At 40.6% G+C, this 22115-nt stretch overlaps 1 protein-coding gene across 3 annotated transcripts in view; it reads left to right on the top strand.

Annotated features, from left to right (window-relative positions):
* The window catches only part of ADAM17 (ADAM metallopeptidase domain 17), a 37994-nt gene that overhangs the window by 2988 nt on the left and 12891 nt on the right, over positions 1-22115 (top strand). For 2 of the 3 annotated variants that reach the window (XR_012622681.1, XM_074820039.1), the window contains exons 2-11: positions 9609-9741; positions 11180-11313; positions 12256-12344; positions 14398-14566; positions 15399-15529; positions 17233-17322; positions 18402-18509; positions 19045-19189; positions 19715-19803; positions 21962-22114. Coding sequence is in view for 2 of the 3 variants with exons in the window: in XM_074820039.1 (XP_074676140.1) it covers positions 9609-9741; positions 11180-11313; positions 12256-12344; positions 14398-14566; positions 15399-15529; positions 17233-17322; positions 18402-18509; positions 19045-19189; positions 19715-19803; positions 21962-22114 (1241 nt within the window). In the remaining variant the exon portion in view is untranslated. The remainder of the gene's footprint in view (positions 1-9608; positions 9742-11179; positions 11314-12255; positions 12345-14397; positions 14567-15398; positions 15530-17232; positions 17323-18401; positions 18510-19044; positions 19190-19714; positions 19804-21961; position 22115) is intronic. The other variant, XM_074820040.1, reaches the window with a different exon arrangement.

Raw genomic sequence — 22115 nt, 5'->3', positions numbered from 1 at the left:
TACTGTGGTTTTATGTTCATATTTTGCTGGATTTCTGTTGTCCTCATCTTAGACACAGCTTGTTTTTCTGAAGTATCTTTTCCTTCTAATAACTTCAGCTTTGCTATTTTGAGAGCTCCATTTAGCCACAGCTTGAACCAAAATCAGATTTCTGGCGAGCAGTATCTTTAAGGAAGTTTCAGGGATTACCATTTTGTGATTTCTATTCAGAACTTTCTTCCTTGCTCTAAAAGTTCATTTTTTCAGGAAGGAAAAAAATGACTATACAGTGAAAAATAGAATTTGACAAAGAACAGAATAAGTAGATAAAAAGACGTGGGTCATTTCCCAGCATTTTTCAGCTGAAGTAATCTTAGGGTGTGGTTCTCCAGCAGTCTAAACTGATCTAAATTGGGACTGCCACAATCCTGGCCTCAGCTTTCTGATCCCTTCCCCGTTCCTGTGAGCACATTCATGGAGCTAAGCTGCCTGGAAGCTAATTACTTTTTTTTCCAGTAAGGGGTAGAGTGTCTGCATTTGGGTGTTTTCTGTTTGTGGAGTCCACTCCCTGGACTAGTTCAGAGTGTGACTGTTCAAGTACCTGCCCTGTGTGTTTGGGGGTGGTAGTGCTTAAGGTGAGGGATGAAGGTAGGATGGTATCCACCTCAGTTGGTTGCCTTTAGATGATCTGGAAGTGGTGCTCTTTTTAATAATGTTGACAGCAGGAATTAATTTCTGGGAGAAGTGTGACTCTACTAGTCAATACAATGACTGTTATAGTTTTGCCACTGAAAAATTAATGTCAACTCTTTTAAAATTTTTCTTTCTGTTGTCATTTATCTCTGAATATAACCTTTTATAACTATTAAATATTAGTGCTGTTTGTCTTTGAGTTCAGACATACCTGAATGATAACAGGGCTTAATGTACTTGAAAAGAATTAACCGTGCAAATACCCAGCTTCAGAGCTGTTGAATATATCACTGAATCTATCTAAGGAATCTGCTTGAATCTGTTTTCCAACTCAGTGTTATTAGTAGTGCCCTGCCACTAAGCAGCATGTATCCAGGATTGCCCGGAATAGAGTCTGTATGTAAAATACAGACTGTACTCTACTGGTACCTGTTCTGAATGAGATCTTTTTATCACGAGCTAGGCAGGGAACTGAAAGAAATAAGATAGTTGTTTCTATCCTGGGCTGATGATACTCTTTGAATCACTCACTGGTGGTCTTTCCCTACCTGCAATATTGTAGTAATAAAATCTGGGCCAGGTAATCTGGGTTTGAATTGTTTTTTCTCCACACTGCTCAAATACCATGCAGAACTCAAAATGAACTGCATGAGCTGAAGAAATGACCCATTATAAGTGGTTCAGTACAAACCTATGTAATGCACATCAAAAGACTAGAATTTACAAGTTGAGTGAAAAAAAAAGAAGTAATAATGGTGTTGATGAATAAACTGGAGGAGCTGAGCAGTACAGAGGGCAGCATAAAATAATTTGCAGTCAGTTTTGAGTTCTACTTCACACTTGGTGTGACAAAATGCTGGAAGTCTGTAAGGCCAGGAATGTAACTGGCTGTCAAAGAGTTAAGGGGTTGGAAGTGTAGCTCAGGGTCAGGAGCGTGCAGTGAGATAATTAGTGAGAAAATCCTTATGCAAGTTTAAACTTTGTCCTTCTGGACTGAAACATCTGTTGGAGACTAAGGCAAGGTAAGGGCCAAATGACTAATTTCTCTACCATAGTCTGCCATTTTTGTTACTGTTTCTTAGCCTATTTAATATCCTTTGAAGCAAGATGACTGTTTTGGATTGAGCTCGTTTTGCAGTTTGACTGCACAAACTGAAGGTTGGGTGTGTACCTCACCACGAACCACATGGAGGAGAATCCAAGAACACACAGCCTAATAGCAGTATGTTGCTGGATGGGATACCTGCCCAGGATGCTGTGGGATTATTTGAAAATGACTGCAGGAATTTGTAGATGCAGTGTTTCCATAGGTGGTATTATAGGCTAAGTGATAAAGATACAGTCTTCTGTACATTTTGTCTCCATATAAACAGCAAATGCTTCACGTAGATATGGCCTTATTGAATGCAAATTAACAATGTGGTTTTTGTGTTATGGATTGGCAATCTATTCTGCGGAGGTACTTAAAATTAAAGTTTTAATGTACTTCTCAGGTTTGTTTTGTTCATGTGAATCAGTCAATGTTTCCATTTCCAACTGACAAAAAAAAAGTGATAAAAGTGTAATTTCTGTGAGAAGTACTCAGAGTCAACAAAGTGAAGAATGTCAACACTAGATTAAATTCTAATTATTAAGAATTACCCTTAACTATTGCCAGATTTTTGTAATGGGAACATAATCAACTGCTCAGTGTGAGTTTGCTTTTCAGTAGTGCCAATTTGGTCTGACCTCTGAGCAGCCAAAAAGTAAAATTCTTGTTTGCATTTAAGATTTGGGGTGGTTTTGTTTTCCTTTCCCCCTGCTGTAAAAATGGACAGCTTCATTCCTGATAGCAGCAGTGACTCATCTCAGTTTCACACTTCTGCTACTCTGGAATTTTTTTGTGTGTGTGTAGAAGCCCCAACATGGCTTTCTGCTCCATAGCTGGAAGGGCTGAGCGAGGAAGCGCAGCCAGCCAGCTCTTCGATGCAGAGTTCTCCTGATTGCACTCTAACATTACACCAGGATTTAATTATGTGTTTAGTAGTCAGTAGAGATTTATCTTTGAGGTAGAAGTTTATATTTAACTTCTGTTATAAACAAGTTGATTTCACCCCCCCCCCCAGCTTTTTTATAAACTGCAGGAGTCAGAGTTTGCCTGTTTCCCAGACTGATCAAGGGAAGTCCTTTGCTGTGTGTAATAAAAGGTTGATCAAGAGTCAGGTTTCTGTAACAGAGCAGTGCATCCTACTGTCATGTTCTATAAATTTCATATGCCACACTCAAACCTGCTTGTTTTGGGAATATCCTGCAACCCTCTCGATGGTTCTGATGGTCGTCCTGATGGCTTTAGTTCTTGCAGATGTATGTGACATTACTGCCCATATTTATATCACTCATGCCCTGCATCTCGTTCACAATATCCATTCCTGTCTTCCTGTGCTGCTCTTAATATGCATTAATATGCGTTATTTGTACTTTTTTTTTTTTTTCTCCTTGATACTTGCATTTTTAACCTACCTAGCTACATGGACTGAGGCATGGGAAGGGAAGGGGGCCCTGTTATGCAGGGAGGCACCTATAGCTGCCACCTACCTGATGTTGATCTGTAATTACTGAGGTGTTGAACAAGAACATGGTATCTCTTGCATTCCTTGGTTTCCTTTCTCACCTTTTCAGGTTGTTACTGAAATCATAAAGTTCTGCCACATAGTACCAGTTGATGTGCCTTGAATTTTGGAAGGTCATGTCTGAGTGAGCCCAAAGTTGTATCCACAAGTAGAAGAGGTGCAGTCAGATAGGGAGAAAGGGTTGATTTCACAAGTGTAGTCCACACAGTAATTAGTCTCAACCTAGAATCAGCTCCACTCAAACTTATTTTGTGATGCAGCAGGATTTTGTGGTGTGGTATCTAAGCACAGTAGTGTAGCTGACAGTTTTTGGAGAGCAAGACAAATGATCTGTTTCCAGAGAACACTACATCCTGTGACTTGGCTGTTCTTGTCTGCAGGATATGTGAAAGCATGTGATTTTGGGGGTATATGTTGTTTTTGAGCATCAAGTCATATGATGCTGTTCTGGTTTAAGATGAGACAGCTGTATTGCCCTTGTTTCACTTTGAGGATGTTAATTCAGTGGGCTTCCTTATTTTTTTATAATGTCTATTTGAGCAGGATATTGCTTTTTTTTTTTTTTTTTGAAAGTGCTTTCTGCTTTTACTAATAGGACAGACTGAGTTAATAAATCAAGGAAATCCAACAGAATAAATTTTGTTCTTCACTGGTCCCTATTTAAGATTGTTTAGTGAAGGAGAAAATTTGCAGGGTTGGAACTGTGTGAGGTAACACATTGGAGCCATTGGGGGTATTCAAAACCACCAGAAATAGCAGTTTAATTATCTGTATGGCTTCTGCTAAACAGAATTTACACCCTTAAGGAAATATTTGCACTATCCAGAAACAGATGTCTATTTTACTGTGGGGAAGAAACTTTGGAGTAGTATAAGGGTGCAGCTATGTGAACAAGCTTTTCCTGAGATGAGCTAAAAGGGTGTTTAGTAAGTTGTTAGCTTTTCCATGGTATCCATCAGTGGGAACTTCTGAATGTGTGATAAGTAGGGAGTAGTTTACCTTGTGTAACTGCAGGAAAAGTATACTGTGGAGTAGCTGGTAGATGGTAAATCCGCAGCCTGCCTTACCTCCCAGTGCGAGGTCTGTGCAACCGTACCCCGAGGCTTTGTCTGCGCTGGTGACTAACTGAGTTTGGGCACCTTGTTTTCTCACGTGGTTTAGCAAGTTTGGTGCAGTTGAGATCGAGTCAAAAACATGCCTTTTAAAACATTCAGCAATGCTGACGTGGCTGGCCATTCTTACTAACAGGTAGAAATGTGTTTAAACAGAGTGTAAACCTTTATCCTGTTACAGTTTATAAACAGGCTGATACACATTTGGTTCTTGCTTTGAACCCGTTTCTCACACAATTTCTTCTGTTCATGTATACTCGATAAGCAAAACAGCAGCAACTCTTTGGTGGAAACAAGTAAACGTGATTTATCTAAACTGTTAAAAACATGGGCTGTTTTGCAGGGGATAAGTGTTTCAGTTCGCTTTGTTTTCTGTCTTTAGCAATGGCTTTGTTCCAGATGTACTGGAGAAAGATGTAACAGCATGTGTAACGAGCTGTTATGGAACAGCTTTCCCACAGATGGATCTTCTCAATGCGTCCTCTTCATCAGCAGTCTCCTAACAGCAGTGTAAACTGTTAAGAGAAGGTACCCGTAAACATTTAGGCATGACTGCATCACCCCCTGCCTGGTGAAGACCATTTGTGTGCCCAGCTGAGATATGAATATACTGGTCTCCACTAGCACTCCCTGGAATGGTGCTCCAGTCAAACGATCCTGGAATGGTGCTCCAGTCAAACGATCCCACAATGTTGCAGCCAGTAACCGGCTGTTACCACAAACACGAGGGCAGCTGTTTTATGTAGGGTGATGGAGACCTGCATTGGCTCATATGGTTAAGGTTGGAAAGACTCCAGTCTCTGTTTCCTGGTCCAAATTCTGACTGACGCTGTGACTTACATTTGAAGTGACTGTATTTGGTTACTTTAGTTAAAATACTTTAATGTATGAAGAAGAGCATCATTTGGAGAATAAAAAAATAAATAGTAACAATAAAGAATATGGAGCCCTTCAACCATTCACTCCACAGCTGAATCAGAGAAAATGTTATTACTTAGCTGCTCACAAGCTTTGGATAGGTGTTTGATACCCATTGGAAGTCAGTTTGAGATCAGTACCTGGGTTGTAGTCAGTGAGTGCCACACAAAATATAGGTTGGAGCCCTTTTTTCAGCCTTGGAGAAGCCAATGATTTAACAGTTACACTGCAAAATCCTCCCTGAGTGTGTTTACAGTACTTGTTCTAGGACTACTGTCTGTAGGCTTGTCATCCCATCCCAGTGCCTTTTGACAGGAGATTTATTTCTGCTTTTATTCCCTTTGGGGTGGTTGAAGAAATAAGTGCGGTCATCCCTGCAAACCCCTCTGCTCTTGTGGTCATTTTTAAATTCTGAAAGTACTATTTTTAAAATACTGTTGGATCTTGTGTTTTAAGTAGGGACATTTTTCTGTCATGGGATAATTGTGAAGAGAGTTTTAAAAAATATGAATTATATCTTCTGAGTTAAAACTTCATGCTTCTAGATAAGCCTAACCTTTCTATAAATAATGTAGTGCAAAAGAATGCTTATGAAATGGCTGACTTGCCACATTTACTTGTTGCTTTCCGGGCAATAGATTGGGCATGAGATCATGGGAATTTACTGTTTTGCTTATGAAAGCTGAGCTGGTTGGAGAAGGATGCCATTGGTATTTGAATTGGTAGCTCAGCACTTGAAGAGAAACCTCTTCTTTTGAAATATATGCAGTGGCCTCCAACTCAGTGACCTAGGCTGTTGCCCAGCACATTCTTGAGCTTTTTGCTGCCGGAGTAGCCTGCTGCAATGCATACTGGCCCATACTTTATTTAAAAAATACTTTCCTGTGTTAAGTTGCAGAGTCTAGTGGCAGTAGGCTTTTAGCCTTGAAACGAGGTGAAAGAAAAAAAGGAAGTGGTGAGTTCAAAGTTGGGGACAGAGGAAAAGTCACTGGTGTGGATTTCTTCTTGAGAACTTCGGGGTATTGTCTTTGTCACTAATGTTCCTTCCCTGTTTGTCTTACAAACCCGAGATGTGTATGTTCTTGGGATGTGTTGTTCCCCCCCCGCCCCCAGGAGAGAAGGTGCAATGAGGTGAAGGCTGGCAATCATAAATATATTATTATTTAGGGTATCAGGATGAAATTAAGGTGTCTTTTCCAAAAAGAGAGGAATGCAGAAATTTGGGAGGGGCTGGAAGGGAAGTAACCGCAGGAAAGTGGTTTGGGAAAACCTGAGTCAGCTCAGTGCTGTTGAAGCCCGTGGGAAATGATTCTTGGACCATAGTGAAGATAATGAGGAAGGAATCCAGAAAGATTATTAAACTTGAATAAGAAGCAGTCAGATGTGCGCTTGCTGTGGCTCCCATCCACAGGCTGCTGTACAGTTGGACTCTGTACAGTTCTGTATTTTGTTTAAAATAATGACACTTCATCTTTTATTTTCAATAAGCCGTGATCATGGATTAATTTTCACAGTATGAAAATTTTACAGAAAAATTTTGGTTTGAGTGTGTTACCAATATATTTTTTCCACATATGTCCAATACCTGAATTAGTTCACAGATTTATATCTAGCAGCAGCATGGCATAAGTCTGTAGTTATGTTGCAAGTAAAATTAAAAGCAAACAAATTTAGGAAGAGTAAGAGGAAATACAAACAAGTATATTCTTGTTTCAGGGTTACAGGAACTAGGAGTGTCCTGTGTTTCATTTGTTACTTTAACACAATCATCTTACTCATCTTCAGCTCTGTAGGTCTTGTTCTTACTACCCTTCCTGTGTCTGTGTGAGGCATTTCCAGAAGGGTGTTTGTGTGTGTTGAGGTGGAGCAAGACTTCTGGAGTTCTCCTTGCCTACCAAATAAAAAAAGCTAATTTCTTTAGCAGACTTCTCAGTTCTCTTGCCATGAAACAGAGACATTTTGTCTGGCCGTAGTGACAGCTGCATCTTGCTCTTTGGCCTGACCTTCCCCTGGTTCTGGGCTGTACTTTGCAGGCAGAGGTGGAAGCGGGCAGGAGTAGTGTTTTGCAGCTGGGGTTGCGGCTCTCAGGCAGACCTTGTGCTTGGCAAGTCCCGGAGCAGCGCAGCGGTGGTACCACACCTCTCTTGCTTCATGGCCCACATACCACACGCTTGCTCTGTATCACAAACCAACGTTTGGTATCCTGTGTATCAACATTCATTTTCATTGAGGGGTCTGCTCTAGCTGAGTGTGTTGAAAGAATCTCAGGTTTAATTAAAAGAATTTAGGACTAGACAGTTTGAGTTTTTTTCAGAATTGATTTCCCTGCCTGTCCCTACCCTCCTCCCAGGTGGTTCTGGATGAGGGCAGATGCCAGGCCATAAACAATGAATTATAATGGGTGTTTTAAAGAAAAGAGATGGTTTGGGTTTTTTTAAGTATTTGCTCACTGCACGGCTCTAGAGAACCAGCTCTGCAGCATGTGGCAAGCTGATGATGAAGGTGCTGTCTGGCAACTGGGTGCACAAGGGGAAAAAAAACACAACACAAAGGAAGGTGGTGGAAACTTGCCTTTGCAGATAACCCGAAACGCACAGTAATCGATTGCAGGTGCTCTCGACCTGTAGGTTGTAAACAGAAATCAGGAAATTGCAACTGCACTGCCTTTCCTGTGTTGCTCAACAGCAGGGGAGGGGCAGCTGGGGAGGGCGAAACCTGGGAGCCACTGCTTGGTGGCTTCTGCTGCTAAGCCATCACTTTGCTAGTAGGTCCGGTGCAGGGCCAAGAGGGCTGTAAGGGTCATCTTTGTTTCTGCAGCTCCCTCACTTCCAGCGTACACAAGCACGTGTGTGCCCATGCACTAGTGGTTAACTCTCCCCACCTGCCCCCTTGCAAAAGAAAAAGCGCGGTGCTTGCCTTGGCCCAAATAGCGTGCCCATTCTTAGAGGCTTTCTTAGGCTTTAGAGGCATGTATTTGGGGATAAATGGTGGTACTGAGTGTCAGGCCTAAAAAAAAAAATCAATTATTTCAGGAGCTCTCCAGTCTAGATTTCAAGTTGGCAATCTTGGCTTGTTACACAAGAGCCAGTAAAACACAGCTTACTAGTGGTGCTGCTTACTTAAAAGTCCAATAAAACAAAAAACTCGGTTGCTTGGCCGAGTGGTGTAAGCTAGTGATTAGGGGCTCTGAAGAAGTGGAGGGCCATCTTTGTTAATAAAACCCCACTTTGGTAGCTATCATGTGTGGTTTAGAAGCACAACTGGAAATGGAGGGGAAAAAAATTGGAATTTTTTTAATAGTGACTGGATGAGCCCTTCTACCTCTTGTAAAACAGCTGACGACTCATTTGGTACAGTGGAAAGAGTGCATGCCTCTGGCAGAGAAAAAAGACGGTCATGTGGGAATGAGGGCCTTTAAAGACTGTAAACAGCAAATTAATCAGTGCTGGTGAAAGTGAAGGTGGTTGTCAGGTGTCTTGCTGGGTGGTAGGTGCTCCAGAGAGGAGGAGTGCGGGTGGGTGCTCCTGGCGAAGGGATGCCTTACAAAGCAGCAGGAGGCTGTATCAGCAAGAGTCAAACACCGTTGGCAGCTGGCATTGTGCACTTGTTAAAGGTGGAAGCATCTGCAGAATATTGACCTGAATTTGTAATTTGTGTTCTGCTTCCCATAGGGGTTCAGGCCCTTGGTCTTCCTCCTCTGAATAAGTTTTCATGTTCTGAGTAGGGAAATCAAGAGAGTTTTGCGTGGTGGTAAGGTATTAGAAAACCGAGGTGCCTCGTTAGTTACTTCTGATTGATTATGCTACGCAGACATCTGTTTTCTGGCTACTGTTGGATGGAAAGGTAATAAATGCAGTCTTGATCGGCAGTGTATTTGGCAGAAGTTTCCTGGGTTAAATTATTTTCTTCCTTAGACTTGGATGGGATTCAGCAGGTGAGGAGAGTGCTTCACTCCAGAGAAACGGGGATGTTCTCCACCATTTAGTTTCCAGGGACAGCCACAGAGGGCATTAGCTCTGCACAGCTGTGGCAGTACAAATAATGGGATTGTTGCTCAAAAATTGCTGTAAGTGAACTGAATTCCTTGTTTGCCTCTCTCAGATCGCATCATGTCTCACACTGATTTCTTCTTGCCTATGCAAAATGCACCTTTACAGAAATGTACAAAGTTATCCTAAAATTAGAGCAAACTGTGATCTTGCTGTTGAAATGGGAGGCTCTTAAGTTTTTCTGGTTTATGTGTGTGTTTGTGAAAGAGAGTCTCTTGAAACTAAAACTTTCCTTGTTGCTCTTCCAGACACAGTTGAGTCCATGCTTTCAGACTATGACATCCTTTCTCAGTCTAGCATCCAGCAACACTCACTGAAGAAGAGGGACCTCCAGCCTGAGACACACGTAGAGAGGCTCTTAAGTTTTTCAGCCCTGCGAAGGTAATTAAATCATCAGCGATGAAATAACATCACATTTTCCTTGAGTTTGTGAAGAATAATGAGCAGTTCCAAACCCAGAAATAGTTATTGTGCTTTCTGTCATGACTGGCCAGTTCTTCTGAGTTAATGATCTGCATGATTACATGACTTCAGACAGGCTCAGAGGAAAGAGAAGAGTAAGTTGCGTTGCATTACTCTGTCTGCTGAAGTGGCTGTGATTTAAGATTTCTTTTGCATTGTTCTTAGCTTTAGTTTCATGTGGATTACCTCCACTGATTGGGTTGGATCCCACTTATACCTCCTCTGGCAATATAGTCATACTTCTTGATTGTCCTCTGGTTCTTGAGAAGCGCTGCCTTCAATCTGGGGAGTGCGTGTGGTGTGTTGCCCAGAAGATTTACTGTATTTTTTTTTTTCATGAAGGTTTAATCATCTTCATTCTGAGTGTAAATTTCCCATTCAATAAAACACTTCTTTTAATCTTTTTTATAAGATAGGAAATAGAAGCACAGGTGAAAGGGGAAGAAGAGGTAGAGTGTCAGAAAAGTGCCTTACAGGTATTTGAGTACCGAAATTGTGAATCTAAATTGGGGCAGCAGGGTGAGAATAATGTTTTGTATAACAAGTGTAGGTTGACTTTGTTCATCTGATATCTTTGTCTACTGTGTTCTCATGTGCTTTCCCCCATCTGTCATCTGCAGCTACAACTGTCGTGCAAGTTATGCATACTTTTTGGAATCTCTAAATGTTTGGAGGGGGTAATTTTTAAGTACCAAGTTTAAACGGTTAATGGGATCAAATGTCTGACTGCCCTTGCTTTGCACTGCCTTGTGCACCCTGACTTTATGGAGAGGTTGTAATACTGCCAGTGATAATTACAGAATAATTGCAGAGGGGCGTACCAAAAATCTTTGACCCAAAGCCCACATAAACCAGGAGCTCATGAGGCGTCTTCCAGAGAAGGTTCTCTACTTACTTCTTGGGATAGCCTTTAGTTTTTGTGATAATATATCATAAAAATCTACAGAGTTCAGATTTCTGTGTATGGTCTTCTGACTGTACTATTTCAGAAAATAAAAACTTTAAGATAATTTAATTTAAAAGAGATGAACAAATTTCTAGGTCTGACTTTCTTTAAATAATTACCAGTAACTGGTTTTGCTTGACTGCAAATGGAGAAAGTGCATCATGAGCAAACCATGACTGTTTTGGATTTTGGGGTTTATTTTTTATTTTTTATTTAAGCACCTTTGACTCTTTAAACATATTTACAGTTATGAGTTATTTACAGTTATGAATTATACAGTATATGTTTTTGTAGCCTGCTTATCAGAATTAATGCTTTCTAATTTCTTTTGGACCCTCAGTAAAATCGAGACTGCATGTATGTTATGTGTATACTTTGCTTAAAAATAAATGGAAGTAAATTCTTTTACAGGCACTTTAAATTATACTTAACTGCAACTGCTGAACACTTTTCAGAAAAATTTCAAGCATTAATTGTGGATGGTGAAGGCAAGGAAAAGGAGTATCGTGTTCAATGGCAAGACTTTTTCACTGGACATGTCGTTGGTTAGTATGGGCTAGACTGTGTGTCAGTGCTGAGAAAGCACAGCTTTGCACAAGTCTCTTGGCCAAAGTAAATGGTGTATTGGCCATATTTTCATCAGATATGTTTAGGATGAACAAGTAAACTTAATTCTTATGCCCCTTGGGTTTTCTGGTTTTGTTTTTGTGGTGGGTTTGGGGATTATTTTTTTTTTTTAGGTTTGGTGGGTGGTGGGGTTTTTTTGAGCTGTTGCACCAAGGTTCTAAGATATGACTCTTCTGTTTAGTTTGGCAGAACACAAAGGTATAATTTACTCCATCAGCAGCTTGTGATTATTTTTTTTTTTTTAAATGATGATGGTAGCTTTAATTCCAACTGGAATGTAGGCCTTGAATGTTTCTTGTCCTAGAACACAAAGCCCAGGTAGTGGTGATGCAGTGTTGCCCAGATTGTTGTATTAAAAGACTTCAAGATGGTTCTTTGCAGGTTACCTTTCTGTAAAGAAAGAGTATCTTGCTCCACTTTAGTCCAGCACTAATGCTTCCGCTAAGTTGTTTTGATTTTTCTGTTGCTTATGTGATGTAGTAAAAGTCTTTTCCACTGGAATGCAGGCTGACGCCGTGAAACTGCTGTGTGGTAGTAGTAAGATGCAAGCTGCTTTTGTTGGCAGAAATATTCTGTGTCCCATTACTAATTGCCAGAGCCACCTCAACACTTTCTGCAAAATTATCAGTTAAATCTGAGTCTTGGCAGCAATGACCATTGGGAAGTTAAGACTGGGAGGAGTGCTGGTTCATTTCTTCTTTTTCATTTAAACTGGACAGTACAGTGTTCTTCAGAGACTGAGAACGGTAATTTGGCATGAAGTTTAGAAACAATTAAAAAATCCAGCAAGCAGTGTGTCTGTGCAGGAGTGCGCGCAAGTAGAGCTGAATTAATTTATTTTTTCCTTGCTTATGTTAAAGGAGAGCATAATTCCAAGGTTGTGGCACATATTGGGGATGAAGATTTTACAGTGAGAATCAATACTGATGGAGAAGAATACAATATTGAGGTATGCTTTACTGTTGAAAGCTAAATTCAAACAATCATCTGTTTTTACTGTGGGTGTTTTTAGTTAGTCACATTGACACCTCTGAAGCTCAAAATAGACTTAGTGGTGGTGTTTGTTTTGGGGTGAGGAGGGAGAGAAATGTGAAACCAATTTGACTTTTGCAAGTGTTGAGTGTTATTAGTGAGTGACATTCTCTGACATTTGCATGTTTTGGATACATCAGGGAGAAGGTATGTTTTAACAGGAAAGGGTTTTAGAAACAGAAATGGATAATGTTAGTAATTAGTGGTGATCACGTCCTTTAGAATAACAAACTGTGCAGCCTTCTGAGCCGAGTCGAGGTCTGTTAAGCTTTCTAAAAATTTGGCTTTGTTATGTCTTGGAATTTTTCCCATTCTTAGAGCTTTATTTGAAAATCTGGTATTTTTTTCCTGCTCCCTTGTTTTGTTTTTTTACCATTTTCATTGCTTGTGTTATTTTAAACTATTGGTTTAAAAAACATATTCAACAAATATATAATTAGAGACTGTCCTAATGAGTTGTTCAGTGCAGTATATTCCCAGACACAAGCTGTATTAGAATGGCTGAATAACAGTAATTATGGCTGAGTGTTATATGGATATTGTAATTGTCTCCAAACCCAAGGATATGCAGAATTATGGGTAAACCTGGGAAATCCAGTCATGTTAAAGTATGAAAATGTGATTAGAATACCCAAACCACTGTACTTGTGTTTTACATTAGGAGCATATAGCTGTTTGTGATTTAAAGTATTTTTGTGTTTGTGGTTCAGAGTAATGTAAGCACATCTTGGTTCTCCATGCAGCGAACTCCCTTGCTCCTCACTGGCTGTGTCTGTACAGATAAATAAAGGCAGGCAGTGGTGTGGAGGCTCCGGCTTGCCCACGCTGCCTAGCTGTTAGCATCCCTGGGTCAGCTTCAGCCCCTAACCAGCCCTGGATGAGATGATACCCATGTGCAGTCCGAGATGGTGTGTGCCAGAGACCATTCCCAAAAGGCAGCATGGACAAAGCTGCTCTGCCATTGCCTACCTTTGCTTTCATGGTCCTCCTGTACCGTTTGGAAAGGCTGCAGACCTTTGTATAAACCCTGGTGCCTTCACACCTTGCCCTAGGGTGCAAAACATGTGCCCTCAGTTCTGTGCTGCAGACACGTGGCTGCTGAGCTGGCACAGCCTTCACATTTCAGGACCCTTTTGCTGTGAACCCAAAGCATGGTATGCTAAATGATGGTTGTCTGAAGTTGAAAGAGCACTGCCTAAGGGCCAGAGGAGACCCAGACCCAGGTGCTCTGCATTGTGGATGTGGGCAGTCTATGCTACTTGGCTCTGCCCAGAGAACAGGCCCTGTCTGTGTTGTATTTGGTGGTGTTGCTGCAGCTGTTATGTACAGATAATAATAGGAATGTGTTGGTAAAGAAAAAAGATGGTTAGTATGCATCTGCTATGGAAGTGTTTTATGGGGATTTCATAGTTTTCTTGTTTTCTTTGGTTTTGGAGAAATTTTCATGCTTATGAGTGACTTGGGTAGCTGTTGAATATTGGAGAGCCTACCTTCTGCTGTGCACTTAGATATTCTGTGTTATGTGCCAGCTCCTGTACTTCTGGTCAGCTCATTTGTTAGCACAGTTTAAGCATCTCCTCCCTGGCTGTGCCAGTCTCCATACTGTTATCGGGGAAGTGAAGGAGCCTGAGATGCCTCCTCAGCTTGCTCATATTCTGGAGGGGAAGAAAAATTTTGTCTCTTCTGCAGCTGTATCAGGTGGCTGCCACTGCTCTGTTGAGATGTTCTTAGACTTTTGGGTGCCTGTGTAGCATAAGAGTTGAATTCTGTTGGCTTTCTTGGGGATATCATTTTATCAGTAGACTTGTTGCTGTGCGTGAAATTATTGTAGTCCAGTGCGTTTGTGTGTGTATGCATAAGGCTGTGGAGATTTGATGGTAGGTACATAAAATTTTTTACTTATATAGATTTAGTCTTTGCATTCACTGTGTTTCTAACTAATTGCATTTCTGTTTTTCTTGTGCTGTCAGCCACTGTGGAGATTTGTAGATAATGTGCAAGATGAAAGACTGCTGGTCTACAGATCTGAAGATATTAAAGATTTCTCAAGATTGCAGTCCCCCAAAGTGTGTGGTTATTTAAAGCTAAACGAAGAAGAACTGTTGCCAAAAGGACTGGAAGTCAAGAAGCAAAATGAAGGTGAGTGTCTGTACCTTGGGAGAGCAGTGTCTTTGAAACAAATGCTTGAATTCCGGCTGTGTCAGCAAGTAAAATCAGAACCTGGGCAGTAATTTGTGTCGCTGCTTCTAGTTTAACTATTAGCTCTTTAAATTCATTGGCAGGAGGGAAAAGCAACACTCTTCCTCATGCCTGCTCCCCATCCAAAAAAGCCCCAACAACTGATGAAAGGAAGAAACTGTCACTCAGGGCATGTTTCTTCCTGTCTTGTTGAAAGGCTGTTTGGCCCTACCAAAGTGTAGGCTAAGGAGAGGAAGCTATTTCATCAGGTCTGAGCAGTGTTTGTGGGGATAGCTGGCAGCAATGTAGGTGTGCTTTCTAAGGTGAACATTAGAACAATTCTACTTCTGTGTGCTGGGCAGCAGGACCTGTTTGGCCTCCGTGGTCACTCAAAGAATCCGTCTTGAGCTATGATGGTTTTTTGAGAGTTTTCGGTCCCTCTTTTCTCTGTCTTCTGCTGTGTCATCAGAGGTTGGGTTAATGACTAGGAACAGGAGGAGGAGAGGTGTTAAGGCTGAGGTGATGACCATAAAAGATCTACAGGTAAATCTGTTGAATAACTCAATTTCACTACTATACATTCCTTCCCTTACAACAAGTTTGAGGACTGTTATGAAGACAAAATTTAAGAATAGTTATTAAAAAAAAAATCCAACACCCAAAACTAAACATCCCCATCCTCCCCTCAAAAACCCACCTAAACTCACATTCATGTCTTAAATAAGGGTAATAGACACAGCAGTGAAAATTTTACTGAGTGTTTATTTAATTGTACTTAAAATGTTCATGTTAGCAAACATCCATCGGAAGAAAAGAACCATTCCAGAGAGCTCCAAAAACACATGCAAGATGTTGGTAGTGGCAGATCATCGTTTTTTCAAATATATGGGCCGTGGGGAAGAGAGTACCACTATAAACTATTTGGTAAGTGAATATACTCTGTTACAATTTGCTGGAATAAGTGCAGGAAAAATAGTGATACAGTAGTTAAAACATACAGCTTATACCACTTTTGTACAACATAATGTATTTACATCTCCTGACTGTGTGTGTTTTTTACCTGGGAAAGTGCTAAATCATGCTTTCAAAGTATTTTATAATGGTGATACTGTAGTTAAATAGTTTTCAAGTTTCACTTATAAACAAATCCCTTCCCTTCACATACTTCTTGTGGCTATACTATTTTCTGCTTAAGAAACTTTCTTTTTCCAGTCAGAACTTCAGAATCTCCTGGCTTTTGAAATCTACTATAAGCAATCCAAGTATCTTTAAAGCTCAAGCATGTTTGGAGCTTATATGAGAGGCAAAAGCAACTTGTATAGATTTCCCCCCCCCCCCCCCCCCAAATTCTTCCAGGATCCTCTGATCAGAACAACAAAATTAGAAGCAGGTGCACCAAACAATTCGTTTGGTTGTACGTGGGTGTTGTGGGTTAACCCCTGCAGGCAGCTCAGCCCCACCCAGCCACTTGCTCACTCCTCCCTAATGCGATGGGGAGAGATCGGAAGGGTAAAGGTGAGACAACTTGTGGGTTGAGATAAAAACAGTTTAGTAGGTAAAGCAAAGCTACGCACACAAAGCAAAATAAGGAATTAATTCACTGCTTCCTATCAGCAGGCAGCTGTTTAGCCATCTTCAGGAAAGCCGGGTTCCATCACATGTACTGGTTACCAAGTAACCCAGCCCAAACCAGTACAATACGGTTATCTACCTGACAAGTTTTTGTGAAATACAATGCCTGCCCACAGCCTTTCAGCACAAGTGGAGAGTATTGGTTTGGGGACTGGAGACAAAAATGAATGAAATCACTGAGCCTGAATCTTTGAAATGCTAATCACTCTCTTCCACCTTTGCTGGCTTTTTGACCTTTCTGTCCCCCAAAATGTTTACGTTTGGAGCCTCAATTCCCTGTGTTTGCAGAGATGCTATTATCTCAGCATCTGACATGCTGAGGCTACTCTACTGTTGTGTTTCCTGGGTAGATATATACTGTTAACAATACAGTGATTGGAAAACTAAAACATAAATTATTACTGAGTGGCTCTGAATGTCACTTCTCATTCTGATGAAGTTTGATAGTTTATATTTAGTAGAAGGTGGTTTTTAAGAACATGAGAAGAGCTTGAAAAAGGAGGTATTGATAGCACTGATGAGAGACTTTCTAGAACCTTGTGCTTGAAACATGAGGAAAATAATAGGTTTTTGGCTGGGAGAGGGAAGCAAGCCTCAGGGGTCAGTTAAACTAGTTCAGCATCATGCTAAAACAAAGCGGTAAAAATATCTCCCTCCTCTGCCCTTCCCCTCAAACCTGGAAAACTAGTATATGCACAAAGCGTTTCCCAAGATGTCTTGTTCTTAAGGTTATTGCTCTTCCACTACACAAACGAAAGTGGTAAATGAGAAAGTGTACTGCTTTTTTATGATGGAAAATCTTCAAGGATATTTGATAATACTCTCTGGATCCAAGTACTGTTGTTTTTGGATCAATGAGTATGTCTGTTATATGAGGTTCAATTTTAATTTGAAGTGAGTGTTTCTAGATAAGTATGTTGCAACTTCTCTGAGTTTCTTGAACTTTATTGCATGAAAGCCCCAAACTAAATAGCTTGTTTTTCTTTTCTACATAGATTGAATTGATAGACAGAGTAGATGACATCTACCGAAATACTTCCTGGGACAATGGAGCCTTCAATGGGTACGGCATACAGATAGAGCAGGTATTCACAGAACTATGCAAAGGGTTTCCAATTTAGAGGATAAGAGCATGGTTTAGATGTCAGGGTTTCTGATTATTTTATCTGGATTAGAGCTAGAATAATCAAACCCTACATTATTAACTCTAGCCAGGAGCACTCTGAAATAGCATCTTTCCAGTGGTGGTGTTAGCGATCTGATACAGCGTGCCCATTTTCAGTTCCTTGCATTGTTAGAGTTTTCAGGTAGAATCTTCCCATATTAATCTCAATTCAAAGGTGATTTTTTTTTCCTGAATATGAGCAATTCTTGTTTTTGTCAGACATACTCTTATATACGTATATAATGTTTGTGTATATGGCTAGTGCTTAGCTTACAAAGCCTGAGTGGGCCTCAAACGCATATGAAAAAACACAAATCCTGCCTGAAGAGCTTTAATGACTCCCTTAGACATCAAATCATGATGGTGAGGAGACTGGTGTAGGATGGACAAGGGAGACAGTGACTTCAATTTATATGATGGCTTCTGAAAGTTAGTGCACAGAAATCTGGAAAAGGGCATTAAAAAGAAGAGGAATCTATCAGCTTAGAGTACTGCAAGAGCTGTGATGTGGAACACAGGGACTAATGGTACTAGCTAGATGCCCATTTACTGGGAAAAGGTCTGCAGGAACAAGGAAGGAGAGTTAATTGGGCGGGGAGCAGGAAAGAACATGATGCACTAATTCTAGGTTACTGAGAAAGTAGCAATCCATTAAAATACATTTTGGTTAGCTAGAACTGAAATGCTTTGGGGTTGTTTATACTAGATGTAAATCCTGGTTGTATTTGGTTTTTCTGATAGAGTAACATGCATTCTAAAGCAGAATGTTACAGTGAAAACTGTTGATGTTGCTGTGTAACAGTGGTGGTGTAGTTCCTTATGATGTAGTTGGTGTATCTTAACTAGCAGAGGCTGAAAAGTTAACATTAGAAGCATCTGAGTCTGAATTTTTCTCTTTGCAGATCTATTGAGACATTTAAGATTACATTGAAAGCTTTTCTGTAGCTATAAAATTGACCAAAATTCTTCTACATTGTTGTTGCCCTTTTTGAAATGTAGATTATCATCCACAATGAGCCTGTAAAAACTGGAGAAAAGCATTATAATATGGCAAGAAGTTACCCAGATGATAAGAAAGATGCCTGGGATGTGAAAATGCTGCTAGAGGTAGGTTGTAACCCTTGAAAAATTGTGCCCCTTACAGAGAATTACTCATTCATACAGCTGCTCTGTAGTAACAGATGAAACTAGTCTACTTCCTTCACATGATGTGTAGATGTTGCACAAAGTCGAACTAGCTGATGTGCCCTGTAGCCCAGGATAAAGGGCTCTGTTGCATAATTATAGAGCATGCACCAATTACTGTTATTAATGCGTGGCCTGAGTCAGAAAGGCAATCCTGATATGTCTGGCCCTGAGACTGGCTGCCTTGTGACCTTCATCAAATTATTGTACTTGGTTTTCCCCTCTCTGTGAAAAGGGGAAATGAATAGACAAGTTATGTAAATGAATGCATGCAGTGTACTTGGGTATTAATTTAATTTTCTACAGCTCTGTAGGAGAGCTAAACAGCTGATTTTTTCTGACTTAACCAGATCTAGAAGGTGCTTCTCTGGCTTGTCAGATAAATGATCTTATCTATAGACTTTTAATATGTACCATAAAGTGTCTTACAAAGACTTTTTTTTTTTTCTCTTTAAAGCAATTTAGCTTTGATATTGCTGAGAAAGCAGCTCACGTGTGCCTTGCTCATCTCTTCACGTATCAAGATTTTGACATGGGAACACTTGGATTGGCTTATGTTGGCTCTCCCAGACCTAACAGCCATGGTGGCATTTGTCCTAAAGGCAAGGCTTCTTTTTCTTCCATCCCAGTTGTGGGTTGAAAGCTAGTTTGTGTTATTTGTGTTTAATCCTCTTCTCCAACTTTCATGGCGCGTGATGTGTTATTTGCCTAGACTCTAGCCGTTGTTTTTGGGGTAGAATAGATGGCTGTTTTCTTGACTGGAGGTGGAAGAAGAAAGGAGGGAAGGATGAAACTCACTAAGATATCTAGTGTGAACAAACTGGCTAGAACAAACCCTAGACTAAGGGCTGCTTTGTGTCAGTGCATCTTGCAGCAGTTCTGGAATGGCAGATACTGTTGTCTTAGAAATTTTTTATATTTCCCCTTTACTGCAGTACATGAGCTGTTTGTGCTGTGCTTGAAAGGTTCCCCACTCCAAAAACTGGCAAGAGGCATGGTCTCACTGGTGAGCCTGTGAGAACAATAAAGCTGTTCATTTCCCCAAACAAGTATCCCCCTCTCCCCAAAACCCCCTGAAACCCAAGAAAAATGTTTGTCAACTTGTATTTGTTTCCTCACTTTTGTAGCTTATTATAGTCAAACTGCAAAGAAGGACATCTATCTGAACAGCGGCTTAACCAGCACCAAGAACTATGGCAAGACCATCCTCACAAAGGTAGGAAGGAGAGTATCCTCCCTGCAGAGCACGAACGTTTGGCATACGTACGTGTGTGTTGATGTGTGCCACGGGATTGCGACAAAGCTGCTGTGCTCTCTTGGCAACCAACTGCTGACTTTCTGATGGAGTCAGAACCCTGGGGACAAGGATGTAGGTCACAAAACCAAAATCACCATTTTTGTTCTTGTTGACAAGGAAAGTCAGGACTGAATGGAATTGAAGATTGAATTCACTGTGCAACAGGAATGAGCAAACATAGCTAGTGTCTAATAGGAGCTGTAGTTGTCCAGATATAAACAGGATTTTGATATCTAAAGATGAATTTAAATGTGTTTTGCTTTAGAAACAAAACAAAGAATCAACAAACAAATGAAAAACAAACCCTCAAACAGAACAAGCAGTATTGTACAACAAGTAGCCTTACGGTAAGAATAAAATCAGTCTGCGGACTCAAATTAAAAAAAACTGTTTGCTATTACTTACACCTACAATGTGCAGATGGACAATTGTGTATGCTTGGTCTGTTCCATTTGCAAGGTAAAGCAGTGAAAGCAGTACAGGCAAAGTAGAAGGTTTAATTTGGGCCTTTTAATGAAATTCCTCTATCTGCTTTTTGTGTGCCCTGAATAAGTAGAATAGAGAACAGTATAATAGACAGGGCTTATTAGTGCTAATACTAAGCCTAATGTAAATTGATGCTGTCTGGATTTTTTTTTTTCATACTTGATGAGATAGTAAATACATAAAGGCCTGAATATGAGCTTTGTCTCACTTGTAAAGATACCAGAGCAGTGCCTGTGTTTGCATCTACCAGATCTTTGCAGTTGGGCACATTTCTCTTTTGCTGACTTCTGCTGACTTCAGAGATGTGCTTTTCTGTAGCCTGGTTATAAAGGGAATTCGTAATTGATGTGTGGGCTAAAACTTGGCACAGAAGCTGTCAAGAAGCTAGGAAAAAAAAAAAAAAGACAGTGAAGCTTTGTGTTAGAGGGATGTTGACAAAGAGCTTTAGCCGTTGCCATGCTGTTTGCGTTTGTTCAATCTCCAAGCTGGAGTTCTGCTTTGGATTACAAAGGAAATTGAGTTTTCTGTCTTCCCAGTGGCAGGCACAAAGCTTGCAATGAGGTGTCGGGAGCATTATGGGTTGGTTTCACAGGGAAAGTGCTGCATGGTGTCCACTTGGGTTTAAAAAAAAAAAAAACAAACAAACAAACAAAAAAAAAAAACAAAAAACAAAAACCCAACAAAAAAACCCCCCAAAAAACCAAACAAAAAAACCCTTTCCCAAATTAAACACAGTGAAGCACAGGAGCGATCTCTGGGCAGCTCTCCTGTCCCTGGCTCTCCCATTAGCTATGCCCAGACATGGACACTGGTGCTGCTCATTGCAGTGCTGCATCCTTCCCGTACCTGCGCAGCAGCAGAAATTACAATTGGCTCATCAGACTTGCTTCCATCTCTTCATGAACTGCTCCGTCTCCTTGCGGTTAACTTTAATTTCTGTGCTAGTTTTATTTGTGGCTGTCACCTCATGAGCCTGCCACCATCTGCTGGTCGAGGCACTGCAGGGAGGCACACAGCAAGGCAGAGCCTCAGCAGAGGGAGTCCTGTCTTGCATAAATGATGTTGGAAATCCATCCCTGTTGGGCCACATTTGTAGATGTCTGTCCTAGTAATCGTGCAATAGAAGAGCTTATTCAGCACTCCTAATGTCATCATCCATTTTGAAGAAACAATTCTAGTGGCAAGATATGTTAAACAAGAGATTGACTAATTTTAGTAGCTGGTGTTTGTTTAGATTGGTTTTTGTTTCAACTTTTTATGCCTTCCAGCTATTTAAAAGCAAATTTTCATACTTTAAGTATGAAATAAGCATTGCATTGAAATGCTTCCTATAAGTATTCTAGAACACCATTTTGCCTTTAACAGTGATTTAATATTCAAACCTAGTCCTAGAACTTGCCTTTGGAAATGGACCATAATTCTACTTGACTTCAGTTCCCCACTTCTTAAAAAAAAAAAAAGTTCATAGGGAAATCCTTTTCAATCTCAGTGTATCTTAGAATTGCTGGTGACCTGGAAGTACCTGGGATCTTCTGTCCTGTCCTGTTCAGACTAATTTTCTTCAACATTGCTTTTTTCATATTCAAAAAAGGAGGCTGACCTGGTTACGACGCATGAACTTGGACATAACTTTGGAGCAGAGCATGATCCTGATAGTCTGCCAGAATGTGCCCCCACTGAAGACCAGGGAGGAAAATATGTTATGTACCCAATTGCTGTCAGTGGAGATCATGAAAACAACAAGG

Source organism: Strix aluco, chromosome 3 (genome assembly GCF_031877795.1).
Source record: "Strix aluco isolate bStrAlu1 chromosome 3, bStrAlu1.hap1, whole genome shotgun sequence".
NCBI lineage: Eukaryota > Metazoa > Chordata > Aves > Strigiformes > Strigidae > Strix > Strix aluco.
This window is presented reverse-complemented; position numbering and strand designations above follow the sequence as displayed.